This window comes from Tachypleus tridentatus, chromosome 8 (assembly GCF_004210375.1).
Source record: "Tachypleus tridentatus isolate NWPU-2018 chromosome 8, ASM421037v1, whole genome shotgun sequence".
NCBI lineage: Eukaryota > Metazoa > Arthropoda > Merostomata > Xiphosura > Limulidae > Tachypleus > Tachypleus tridentatus.
The window spans coordinates 66,400,176-66,414,677 of NC_134832.1; the positions used below are offsets into that span (position 1 = coordinate 66,400,176).

Below are 14,502 nucleotides of genomic sequence, written 5' to 3' on the forward strand. Positions count from 1 at the left end.
TAAAACAAGTGGAGTGTGTACTATCCATTTATTATTTGACATTATCCTCAACAAGCCACAGTCACCTATGGTAGAAAAATCCTTAGCCCACATACATAAAACCCTAATACATTCTCATAACCTGCTTCAGACAATAAAAGACAACAACAGCTCAAATGCTGTTGGTCAAAACACTCAACTCCCAAACCCCTAATTTGATCTTACATAAAGGCTAACTAGTTTGACAGTTGCATGATATCTTATGGATGGAATTCCTCAACATCTATGATGCTATGGCCACAGATATTTTCCATTATGAGTTAAATGATAATGACAGAAATTGGCCAATGAACAGCTTTTTCTTTTGTTAGGTTTATAATACTCATCATATTTTTGTTTTTTTATATACCTATGATTGATGTTTCTAAAACAATAAAACAAATACTTTCATATTATATTAAACATTAGAGCAATAATAAATCCACCATACCCATCACCAAACTTCAAAAGCAAAAAGAAGACAAGGCTTTCTAATTATGCCATTTGAAAAATCAGTGGCAAAAACACCTTAGTTTTCTAACTTTTTTCTTTTTCTTTTTTAACAAATAATAAAATATATTAATTTTCTCAATGCCAACAATTTAGTAAAAATTTTAAGTAACCTATTTAAATGTCTAGTATCAATATATGCTTTTTATTTTCCAGTGCTTTTAATACAGTATCTTCTATTATTTAAGATAAATGTAAATTTAAATGCTAATGTCTACCGAAATATTATGATACACAATTAAATCCAATTAGTAATGGTAATGTCAAATTATAACCCTTAAATAAATTATGATTCTATTCAAAAAACATACATATACATTATTAGTATAAAAGATTATTCATTCTACAAATCACTAGTTGTATATACACCATAAAAGTAAAGTACAATAATGCTAGAAAGACATATCAAATAGATACCTCTCTGCATGACAAAGAGCTACAATGTAAATTCCTGTGCTTGTCACATGACTTGACAGTACATTATAATCCTCTACCGACAGAAGGGTGACAAATCCTCCATATGTAGTAATTCCCATGAGCATTACAATACAAACATGGGCTCACTCTTGACATGGCAAAGTAAATGCACTAGAAATGGAGATGAAAGGTGGGAGATGGTATAGAGGTATCCATCAGGTAATGAAAATATTAACATCTCAAGAACATTGCTCACCTTTCTTCATTGCAAAGAGCTAAAATTCCTCACTAAAGAAGGTGGAGAGAACAGTGCAAAGATGAGCTCCTTTCTAAAAACAGCATCACAAAGAGAAAGCCCACAGAATGTAGAATCCAAACAGTGAAAGATGAACATGGGACTACTTGATTCACATTGGAAAGAGGAAATAAGAGGTAAAAGCAATCATAGAAACAACAAAATTTCCAGACTCAACTGAAGTAACAGAAAACATAGAAGACACTTTTCTTTTTCTTTTTTTATTAATTATAAAGAAAATGAGCTAGGTATAACAGTGGTGCATAAGCCTAATGATAATTCTGGACAGTACTAATTAATACCTACATATTGAATCAAACAATTAAATATGTGTCCCAAAAATTAAAAATTGTTTTAATTATAGTTTTTAACTGATAACCCTAAAATTCAGTATCATTCTTTCATATAACTGAGAAATTTAAGAAAGATAAAAAAAAAGATTAAAACACAAGAAAAAATTTCAATAAATCTTACAAAAAAAATAACAACATGAATACAAGCAGTATCAAGGAAAGAATTATCCTAGGTTAAAATGACAGTGTTCATAGGGATTATTGTACATGTATGATGTGCCACTTCTAGCAGTTAAGTGTTATAGTCTAATGATAAGTGCATTATAGGTTAAATAAATTAAATAAATCACATTGACACATGAAAAGATGGGAGTTTTGTTCAAAGCTTATGACATACACAGGAATTTGCATGACAGTATGTGTGAAGTAACAGCTCTCAGTGATGCAGAGAGTTAATTAGCTTTTCTAAATTTAGTGATTGTTTACATAGTAGTAACAACTATGATAATTAAATATTTAGAAGGATCCCTTTTTGCATACTTAAAAATGAAAAATGAAGAGATTCCACCAAGTAATAAGGTTTTTCTTCATACTGACGCAGGAAGTCAGAAAAAAGCATAAGTAATGTTGCAGCTGTTCTGTCTTCTTTCTTCTTTACCTCAACACTCATATGAATGTGTCCATAATGAAGTCTAAAAAAAAAGCTGATCTTTATAAATAAATTTAAAGATAATTTTAAGCATCATGCATAATTTAACAATCTTTTGTAAACACTGCTGCAGATGTAATAAATATTTAAATGAATTTCATTTTGTAACCCACACAAAATTTTAAAACCCAGAAGAGAATAACTATTACAGATAATGTATGAAAACATAAAAAAATCAATCAACTACATGTACATGTATTTTGAGGAGTTTTACAAAGCTTATCAGCATATGATTTTACATGCTTAAAATATGCAAGCAAGAAAAATAATCTAAAAACCATCTTTTAAAGCAATAATTCTATAAGCAAATATGTACAATAACAGAAAAGTTATTGATGTACTGTTGTTATTATTATTGAATTTGAAAATTTCAGATGTTTTAAGGGTGAAACTTGTTAGTCATTGAAAGTTTTTTTATGTTTTGGAAAAAAATAAATCTTTTTAGTATCTGTTACCTGTTGAAAAATATTTTCTTAAATTCCTGTAAAAGTGCAACAAATGGCAATTTGTATCACATAATTACAACATTAATAAAAAAAAAGTACAGCTGGCTAAACTGAAGATTTGTGTTAAGTCATGTTTTTCCAATGGCAAATTTGCAAATTAAACTTTATGATAGATATTGCACAACTGTTAGTAGAGTTTCTTTAATTTTACATATCAAAATCAGTCATTTAATAAATAAAATATGATTAAGTCATTTTTCTAATGGCAAATTTGTGAATTAAACTTTACGATAGATATTGCAAGTCTATTGCTTGAGGTTCTTTTTTTTGTCTTTAATTTTTTATATCAAAAAGAGTCATTTAATAAATAAAATGATGAATATTTATTCAAATAAAACTCTTATTAATCCCAATGTTTGTCATAAATAACTGCTAGATGTATGTTCAATATCAACTAATTTTCCGAGATAATTTACAGACATTTTTCTTCAATACTAAAAAAATAAAAAGTATTACTAAAAAAAAGTAAATTCACATTTCTGTTTTGTGGTCATTAAGCCAAACACTTCAAAATGGGCTAAGTTTACAATGAACACTTTCAGTGATTAGCTCCCAAGTTTTTCCTTAAGCCACAAACTTACTGCTGAGCTACAGGGCAATGACTAGCTTTGAACACTTCTTCATTTCAAACCCATATACACATTTCATTCCTACGATCACTGTAAAATTCTCTAATTTTTTATAAGTTATAATTTTCTACTACTGAAAATGTATTTTTGACAGGTACTTGCCTCTACTCACAAGATTAGCTATTCTGATTCAGTGCTGCCCTGGATATATAAAAGTTTTTTATTGTTTTTTTATGACAAAAGCAACAAGCTTTCCACTCCCCCTATTGGAAAATCAAAATTCCAAAGTCTCTCATGCAAATCATGTCTCACTTAATCACCAATAGGAGCGTGACATGCTCACGACTCCCTCTACATTCCTCTACTAAACTATCACTTTACAGTTTGCCAGAAGGTAGCAGCACCAGAGAAATGTGGGGAGGAAAATTTTAAACTTTCAACATGATAATTACTTTCTTTCAAAAGATTAGCTAGAATCCCACCTTGATAAGGAGGAAAAACTGGTGCAATAGAATGACAGAAGTATCCCCCCAAAATTGTCCAAAGGATACCCTTTGAAATGAGAGATTCAGATCAGAAAACTAGAAGACAGGAACTCAACACTTCTAAGCAAAGTATGTTCTTAACCAACTGTGGAATGTGCAAGATATATGGGTAGAAAAATGAGGGAAGCACATCTGATTGGGAGAGAATGCAGAAGGAAAGTGATCCTAACCATAGAAATGGTGTAACTTAATTTCATAATGAAAAAGGTTGGTAAACAAATGATGCATCCCTGGATATAGAGTGGCTGGAGTTAAGCAAGAGGTACTCAGTAAGTCATCTACATCCAAAACAACCTGTGGGATACTGATCTAAACATGAGGGGAGGATGATAATGATTATAGTTTTCACCTCAAACTTAAGACTAGTGGATAGAGAGCCACTCTGATTCCTGAGTATGACATGAAGATTAGTTCTGAGCTATCGATCCAGAAACTTGATGTTCAATATTGAAAATTGTGTCATATGCAATCTACTTCCCCAACCATGAAACAGGTCAGGATTATCAAAATGGCAATAACATCTTCAAAAGAAAAAGGGATGAGGGATAGCCAAGGAAAAAACCAGAACAAGCATATGTAACACTCACTGTAACCCACAACACAGATGAAGAACATCGAGAGAAAAAGATAGAGAACTCAAAACCTATGTGAGGACTTAGGTTGATTGGTTCACTCTAAAACCAAACCCTGTCCATTGGGTACTGATATCATGCGAGGATAGGATGAGGGCTTTCAACTAAAGGTGTGAACTACATTGCAATGTCTCATTCCTTTGTCAATGGTTATCACAAACAGGAAAATAACATATTATCTACACCTGCAGAAAACCACCATTCTACTATGTAACCAAACAGTTATTGTGTAGAACTCATTCAGCAGGGTGCATGCATCTATGGTCAACCACCACAGCATTTAGAGCTTGGAACCAGTAAGGTCTTCCATACTTCACTCCAAGAATCCTGGGTGACAATGTGGCAGAAAGTCTGAAGGAATGTCATTACTTCAGACAGTGCAATGTGTGACCACAAAACCTTAATTTGAAAAGCAGACCATACTGAATTATACACCATAGGTACAACAGGAACAGAAAACAATCTCCTTCTGCCTTACCCATGCAGTCCATGTGTGGTATGGTTCACTATGAGCATGTTTATAAAGCAAAATATCACAAGGTCATGACGTACAAGCAATCTTGTAAAACACCCCATCTCAATGGTGAGAATGAAAAGCCATGAAAGATAAAGCTCAAGTTATCTTGGCTGGACAGTGCAAAATTTGAGTTGATGAATATCTGATTGGGAACCACTCACCACAGAGTAGGCTCCATGTGATAAAGAACTATAGAAAGGGCCCTGAAAACAAAGGACAATATCAAAAAACTGAAGAATAACCACAGGTGGTAGCCAAAATATTTGATAAAGAAAAAAACTATGATATAGTGGAGACAGTGGAAAATGAACATACTGGATGTAGTCAACATGCCAGATTACAGAATCTTCTTCACTGTAAAATGAAGATGAAAATCAAAGGCAAAAGTGAGGAGATGGATCTGACAGGAGGACACCTGGAAAAAATTCTCGGAGAAAGATGAAAGGGAGGAATAAGCCAGACTCAATTAGTAAGGATAGAATGTGAAAGATCATGAAGGGATGAGGACTGCCAAGGGATAAAGAGATAAAAACTTGTACCCCAAACAAAACCAGTACAAGGAATATAACAACTACATAAAACCCTGACTAAGCACAGAAGCCTGTCTAGATCTGGAAGAGGGTAAAGAAGGGAAATGAAAGAAAGGGAAACAGGAAAAAAAGAGAAACCACCCTCTTCATTGGTTGATATGTGCCACTACCATAGAATTGTCTGAAGGAACCATCACCAAACAATGTTGGGTGAGAAGGAGAAAATGATGCAATTTTCAACATACAGCTAGAAGTTTGAAAATTCTGATATACAAAGTGCTTTGTCTGCAGACCCTCCTGGTGATTAATCATTGGCTCCCCATTCTCGAAAAGATTTGCCCATGAAAAGCTGTAGACACAGGCATGGAGGAGGAAGTGGCATGCAAACTGGCATATGGGCTTTGTTAATCATGAAAGTAGATAATCTCAAATGGGAAGGAAATGGGCATAGAAAGAGGATCCTGAGCAAAGTTCCTTCAACCATGAAGCATCTACTGAAGGGATATCATATGGGCACAACCAAGTGGGGACCAATCAACTTACCTGAGCAGACATGTATAATTGACCAATTGCAAGAAGCCAGTACTCAATGTAATAATAAAATGATAAAAATGAGAATGAAGTGCTAAACATGTATGTAGGCAAACACTGGAGTCAACCATTTTGGTTATCCACAACTCTGGAGAAAATGCTATATAATGAGCCAGAAAACAACCACTTGTAAGGAAACAAAGTTAAACATGATGCACTAAACAAACAAAAAGAACATATCTGAGCCCAAGCACTGTCAAACAAGAAGACCATGACAGAAAAAAAGATCAGAATGTTACCACCACTACCACCATTTACCTACAACATTTCAGTAAAAACCTCAAACACATAGCCAAAAAATTCAACATAGAAGTCTGATGGAAAACCTACAATACCATTAGGTCCATTCTGGTAAAAAAACAAACAGTGACCTACCAAAGAAAATCTCAAAAACGTGATCTATGAAATTTCACTTTCCTGCAAAGATACATTCATTGGAGAAACAGAAAGAAAACTTGCGACAAGAATAAAAGAACAAAGATAATACAAGACTCATGAAAACACAAAATTCAGTCATTGCTGAGCACTCCACGTCAACTGGACTTAGAATCAACTTGGACAAAACTAGAATCATCGACACAGAAATTCTGGAAGACAAGAAAAATCAAAGAATCATTTTATATTAACACCTTCACTAAACAGAGATTCCAAATTGGAGGTGAGTAACCTGTGGCTGCCATTGGTTGAATTTACAGGAAATCTCTCTTCCAATCAGAAACAGTGGTAATCCAACTAATCATAACACGCTCTCCACAATCCACCAGAACACTATAAAAGACCAACAACATCCGCACAGAAACTGACTTGAAGATGAAAGGTGGAAGACTTTTGAAACGTCGTCTTCTAAACTTGTGTCTCCACAACAGGCAGTTGCTGTCCATTCTACAAATTTCATCAAGAAGTGATAGTTCGATAGAAGTCTGAAGAGGGAGTTACATGCATCACACGAGCATGTCATGCTTCTATTACTGAGAAGGTGATGCATAATGATTTGCATGAGACATGTTGGAATCTTACAATTTTAATACATGGAGTGGAAGGCTTATGGCACGCTTAAAAAGTTCACATACAGAGAGCAGCACTGAAGGAGAACAGCTAATCTTGTGAATGTAAGAGAGTATTGTACTGGAAATATCACCAGATGTAGAATAATATTTTAAGTATGTAGACAGTATAAATACAGAATAAATTTTGTGTACTTGCTATACAAGGTTAAATTAAGTCTCATAAACAGTGCTTCTGTTAAATGTATTACCCAATATTATTCACTTACCCAAATAAATAGAAGCATATGTGATATAAATTTACCATAGCAATTATAACTAAAAACATTAAGGCAACTTAATGTATTCCTGTATATTAATCTATTTGTATATATTTTATAACAATAACATATTTCAATGTTTTATGCAAACAACAACCATTAGACATGATATATATAAGCATTAGAAACACAAATAAAAGTCACTATTTATTGATACATGCACTACAATAAAACTGTTTTCTGTGTGTACTAAGTTCATGGCTTCCAATACATTTTATTTGAAAATACAGGGGTAGATGTATGGAAAATTTTAAGAAAAGTATGAATGAGGTAATAAGAATTTAATAGAAAAGAAGAATGAAGTAGACTGGAACTATAATTTATTTTCTTTTTTCTATATGATATTTCCTACTTCATAATCTCTCAAAGAATTATTCAATGGAGCATTTACTATAAAATCAAAACTCAGCATGAATGTTATACAATTTAGACTATTGTAATACCTCCTACAAGTTGTAATGAATGCAGGTTATCATAATTTAAACAAGTAGAATTTTGATGGGAATAACTTTAAGTGTTATGGAAGAAAATGATATTAGTGTTCCGGTTGAGCCATCTAAGTAGTGTATTGTTGCTAGCAGCATAAAAAATATGATTTGAAGTTGTATCTCAAAAAAGAATGAATGCAAGTCTAAACAGGTTACAATTTTTATTATGTAGTCCACTGATTAAGCCACATTTGCAATACTGTGTTCAGTTTTGAACTTATTACCTTAGCAAGGACATTAAATTATTTGAAAAAGTTCAGAAAAGGGAGCTACTATAACGATACCTGGAAAAGAAAAGTTCTTTCTTTTTTCTCACATTAGAAGAGATCTGACAGAAATTTAAGATTGTTAAGGGACTTAATAGCATCAACATATTATACTTTTTTCATATTTAATGGTAGGAATAATAGGACTAGGATAAAGAAATAAAATTTTTTTTGCAGAGAAGAAATCACCTACACTTAAAAGTTTTATTTTCTTAATAGGGCTGTTATCTTTTAGAATATATTGTCTTAAGATGTAGTAGATGCTGTAAATATAAGGGAGTTTCAAAAAAGACTTGTTAAATATCTGAGTGAAAAGTACTGACTTTGAGTTATTCTTTATTTTTAAATTTTAGTATAATTTAGTGGATGGGACAACCTAATTGTACCAAAAGGTCTGTTGTCCTCAAATTTAATTTTAAATTTTGATAGTAATATCATATGTATTAATAATATTATTATTTTATGCATAATCTGCATAGAAGATGTAAAGAGGCATTTTGGCTTATCAAAGATCAGAGCTTGGTAACAAACTTGATTATTCCAATTACCTCAATGTCAAGTAAAAATAACTGATCAACCAAAATTTCAGTTGATTTATATAAAAAAAAACTAACCAATAAAAATTAATGTTTCTGATTGTTTATTTTTCCAACTAATACAATTATTTCAGTAATCATGGTATGGCCAAGATGATTTCTCATTAGTTTTTATTAATTCAAGGTAGTTCAGCTAATGAATTACTATTACAACCTACAAAATTATTATTATTGTTTCCGATTATTACTCTTTTTTTTTTTATTTCTCCAACTTTACAATTCAAGTAGACCACCTACAATAGAACCTTCATGGTGTAAATTATACATAATTTATGACAACCTAATTTTGTCCATTTTTAAACTCAACAATGTATCTACAATTGTCAGCATCATAACATTATTCACTGATAACTTCTACAAAATATTTTAACTAAAAAGTGCCTACTATGAAAAATACAGTAAACCTTGTGAGCATTAAAGTTCTACACTTTAGTGGTTTCCTGTGATTTGATGATTTTATACAAAATGTCAGGAAGGGTTACTTTGTCAAGTACAAACAGCATGAAGTATTTACAATAATTTTCTTTACTATATATTATGAGCCCTAGATATAAAACATATTGTTACACCTTTCATTATTGGAAATAATTTAGATGAAGGTTAATAAAATGATTTTGAGCACGGATTTTTTTTATGGGAATAAATTAATAAATCTTGATAATAAATCAAGATTAATAAAATCTTGAGAAAAGATGAGTAAGAGGGGATCTTATTGAAGCTTACAAGATTATCCAGGGGCCAAAAAAGATACAAACTTCTTATTTCTTTGTTATGTTCTGAAGACACCAGGACCAGAGGACATTAGTTTAATTAATAATGACTTTCTCATCAGGGCAAATAATCACTCAACAGATCAGAACTAAGCACAAACCCAGTAATGAAGATAATTAAATTTAGTGTTTTAACATTTGGAAAAGACAAGTTAGATATCAGTAAAGACACTTTTATGTTTTTAAAATGGTTATTGGCTTACAAAAAATTGTATTCAACCATGGAAAAAACAAGCACTTAACAAAAGTGTTCAAAGGAGAATTGATAATTTTCTAAAAGTAAATAGTGAACTTAAGTTTTACTTTTCCTTACGGATAGGTGCATAAAGACAGCCACAATACTTCCTTAATTCTTTGTATATGTCACTGTAAGCAAAAATTTAAACTTTACAAGTAGTCATCATTGATATCTTATTACACTATCAACATTTTGTAGAAATGGTAGTGTATTCAAAAATTAAACTGTCTACTTATATAAAAATATGAATCAACCAACAGATGAAAGCTTCAAAAACATTAATTCACAAATATTGGCAACTAAAATAAATTATGCAATGAATAACCACAACATAAAGCTATACATGAATCCTATTTTTTCTCTAAGAATGAAGCCTACAGCTAAATACACGTGAATGTACACGTACACGTAAACAAAGAATTCAGTCTGCGCATTTACCAAGAATATGACTAATTTATACTGCATCTTAAATTCTTCTTTTTTTCAAATGCATGACTTAAACATTAATGTTTACAGAACAATGCTTGGAAAAACACAGGTCATACTGCACCTGAAATAACAACCCACTTTATTCTAAAAAGGAAAAAAAGTTCTATTTACCAAAGTCTAAACATAGTTCTAGTATTAAATATACTTGTCCATAAATTGCTATATTACATACTTGAAGCTTATAAAATTGTAAACATAAAAAAATAATAAAAACAAGGCATTTTCCCATGTATGGGAGACTTTACAGCAAACATACTGAACATAAATACTTTATGATACACACAAAATGATGATCTTATTTCATAATAATTAGTTTATTTTTACAATCAGTAAAAGGAGTTTAAGACTGTCAAAAAACATGAAAAATTTTATTGTATCTTATTTATTTAAACATTCTTTTCCCATGAACTTATGTTTCATGAAAACCAGAAAACATCAATGCCACTATTTAAAATATTAATGTACAACTTGCAACTGAAAATATTATACACTATGATACAATATCAAAGAAAATATTTTATCAAATGGCTTTTCTAATTAACTTAAAATCAAGCATCAAGTTATTATGGGTTTTATGCAAAATGCATTCAAATAATTTCCTTTTATGTTTATACAATATTCATTATTATTAGTTAAAAACAACTTTTGTGCATTAATTCAGTCCACAACCTTTCAAGATGTATTGTAAAACCTTTAATTTTCTACTGAACAGCTATGAAATCATGAGAGGGAGCTGACTGTAGATGATGTTAAGTTTAAGCAACAAACCATTATTGCAAAGACTAAATTAATCTGTACAAAACTGTTAATGCTTTTTGTCAAATTAATATAGTTGATTGATTTTACTTAAAACTGTTGTAATAACATTTTTCACCATATCTTTTAACATGTATATATTAAATGTTAAAAAATTCTAAATTAGATTCCAACTTTCAAAGATGAAACAAGAAATTGAATCACATATGACATGTAAATTGTACTATATGTGAAAAATTATGGTTGTCAAAAATTTTTGGCAGAAGTAAATCAAATAGTATAATGTTTAGGAATTTATGCCACATTAACAAGTTTCTTAAGAGTAAAACATGTGAGATTAATGTATATTAGCATCATTAAAACCAAAAATTTGCACAAAACAAATAATCAACCTGTACATTGAAAATCTTGAAGTTAAGCATGAAAGCAAATAATCTTGCAATGGCAGGTTTCAAATGCAAAGCCATAAAATGAAGACAATGAGTTAATACTGCATTATAAAGTAAATTTATGTAACCAGATGTATGAAAAATGAAAATTTACACATACCAACAGCATTTTCACCATGATTTAATTCACAAGTTCAGTATGCTGTTAAAACATTTTTTTATACAAGTTACAGATAGAATATTTTTCTTTAAGTGAGAAAAAATTTCATTAACATTATCTGCTGATGAATAGAACATATGACCTGCTGTCACCTTTCACTTCTGATAATTTTACAACTTGCCCAACCATTTAATCAGTACACAAAAATTTAATGTTATTAAACTTCCCAACATGTAACAGCTTGAACAATTTCTCTGAAAATTCCAATGACAAACCTTTTTTTTTAATAAAACTCAATGCAATCTAGAAATTGGTATGCAACTTAATATTAAAAACATACAATAGTCCAACTTCTCACCTTAGGAAGTCATCTGTCCACAAGCTAAAAGCTGGAAGTTTTTTGGCCACTCCCCTAAATATAACTGGTTTACTTGCTTGAACAAATTCTTTCCAAAACTGCTGTGGGGATGGAAATTCGAACATTTCTGTAACACCATCTGGAATTGGTGGTTGATGAAAACCAAGAGGCTTAAGATGGCCAGGTGGAGCAGAACCAAAAGTTAGGAATAGCTGAGCTCCCTTTGCAAGATTGTAACAACATAGAAGTAAACCATTCCAAACAAATAAATAACTAAAAAGGAAAATAACAAGCAATATCAATATGTTATTTCTTGTGAATTGCAGTACCTTCAGTGACAGTAAATAATTTTGTATGAACTCTTTTGTATGATTTCTTACATATGTAAGGCTCAAGACACCATGGATTTCCTCCCCAGTTATATTTGCTGACTTTTTGGAACTCTGAGACTGAGATGACTTTGGTGCCATTTAGGATTGTTGAAAACAGCTGACCTAAAATAAAAACAAAAAGTAAATAGATAGACTATATGTTAGCTACATATTTTTAAAACACAGCATTTAGGATTGTTTGAAAACAGCTGACCTAAAATAAAACAAAAAGTAAATAGATAGACTATATGTTAGCTATATATTTTTAAAACACAGCACCTACGTTAGGTATTCTATAACAGCCATAGCTTCCCAGACTTTAATAAAAACAAATAAAACTGTAGCTGTACATCTTTATATATTTACATAAAGTAAAAAAAGAAAAATAGATATAAATAGAATCCATACAGAACCAAAACAAAAGAAATATTTTATGCATTTAAAGAAAATTATCACTAAATTTTACTGTAATCACTGAACTTTTAGACAGAAGTATTAAATTAATAATGTTAACCTCCTTGATGCATTTAATCATATGTATTTACAGTATATATCAACATATTAATTCAATAAATAATCAGCTTACCAAAAGTCACAGGTATAATATTTGAAATCATACTGTCTACATAGTCAAGCTAAACCATGTGAATGTAAAAGCTCTTAAAGTACTTATCTTTTCATCAAGAACATCTCTCACCAAAAAAAATGTTAATTTTACTACATCCACATATTTAGCAAGCATTTAAAAAATTAAACTAAATGAACTCAATGCATTATCAGACAAAGCAATGAACATTTGAAAAGTAACTGAAAAACAAGTCTGAACCCAAGTTTACAAAGTCTAAAGCTATTACCTGTAAGTTTAAGATTACAACAGTAATCTTGCATGTCAGGAATTTCTCCATTCATGTTTATATTAAAAAAAAAAAACAGATAAACTCCCTACTAACTTTTCACCAAATTTCTTCTCACTTTCATGATAAATCTCATCAAAACAAACAGCAACACACACTAATGGTACATCAAGGTTTTCTAAAACAGATATTATACTTATTTAGAAAAAAAATATGAATAAATGAAAAAATTATTCCTCTCTTGGGTGATTAAATGTTTTATTATATAGCATGTAGTATACTGATAACTTTATACATTTAAAGATGTTATATTAAAAGTTTAAGAAAAATATAATACTTTCACTTTTGTTCACATGAATTATTAAAATTAAAGTAAAACATCAGAATATCTTTGGTGAAAATAAGGTGAACTTTAAGCTAGACTGAATCAGTTGGATATTAGAACTCCCTTGTTCAATTAAGTTAAAGATCTTAATGTACTGATTATACAAAATGTTACAAGTTAGAATGAAGGCTTAAAAATTGGATTGACATAGCTATGCAGGAAAACATTTACTTCAAAATTAAACACGTTTATAATATCTTATATAGTTTCTAGGTAATGTAATTACTTTTGAACTATTTCGAGATCTTATTATATAAATTTATTGATGAAAAGGTTTTTATAAATATTTCTGTTAAAATGAGAATTCATACTATTCCATTAGTTGACTTATAAAATTAATGGGTAATATAGTATTCTGAAACTTTTGTACCAGTTGAGATTTTTTTTTTTTTTTCAGATAATTGTTATACAAGTTAAATTCATCTTTAATATGTATAAGACTTGAGAAGCTTAATGAAGGTTATTATAAAATATTCTAAAGTTAATGGATTAGTTTTTTAAACTACTTGTCACTTAGAACTCAAATTTTCAATTACAGTAGTACCAGTATAAGCAAGAGCCAATTTTTCAGAAAGGGCCTTAAAATACGAGTTATTTGCACCTCTAGTACTAAAGAGGTTTGATGTGTTTTTCATGTTCATTCGTGTTTAATAAACAATAATTAGCCTGTTGTAGATTCAAAATGTGATGTGTAAGTCACAAAACAAAATCTAACTTGAATAACCTATATTTACTTTTACATGGTTTATGGACACTTGTGCATTCCAGTTAGCACGTTATTGGAAATGTAATGGATATGGGCTCATTCCATGCATTTTATTTAGTTTAATGTTTCTTACCAATGTGGGTTGGCTCTGTATATTGTATGTTATCTATAATTAAATGTATTGGTGTATAAAATTAACCATTTGATGTGATTTTTGAAT

The 14,502-nt window shown here is 30.4% G+C and overlaps 1 protein-coding gene across 8 annotated transcripts in view; it reads right to left on the reverse strand.

Annotated features, from left to right (window-relative positions):
* LOC143222557 (bifunctional peptidase and arginyl-hydroxylase JMJD5-like) overlaps nt 1-14,502 on the reverse strand; it is a 71,679-nt gene that overhangs the window by 53,079 nt on the left and 4,098 nt on the right. For 6 of the 8 annotated variants that reach the window (XM_076449204.1, XM_076449199.1, XM_076449197.1 and 3 more), the window contains exons 2-3: nt 11,967-12,460; nt 2,074-2,225 (exon numbers count right to left, since the gene is read on the reverse strand). In XM_076449204.1, coding sequence (XP_076305319.1) covers nt 2,074-2,225; nt 11,967-12,436 — 622 coding nt within the window. In that variant the 5' untranslated portion in view covers nt 12,437-12,460. The remainder of the gene's footprint in view (nt 1-2,073; nt 2,226-11,966; nt 12,461-14,502) is intronic. The other 2 variants (XM_076449200.1, XM_076449201.1) reach the window with 1 other exon arrangement.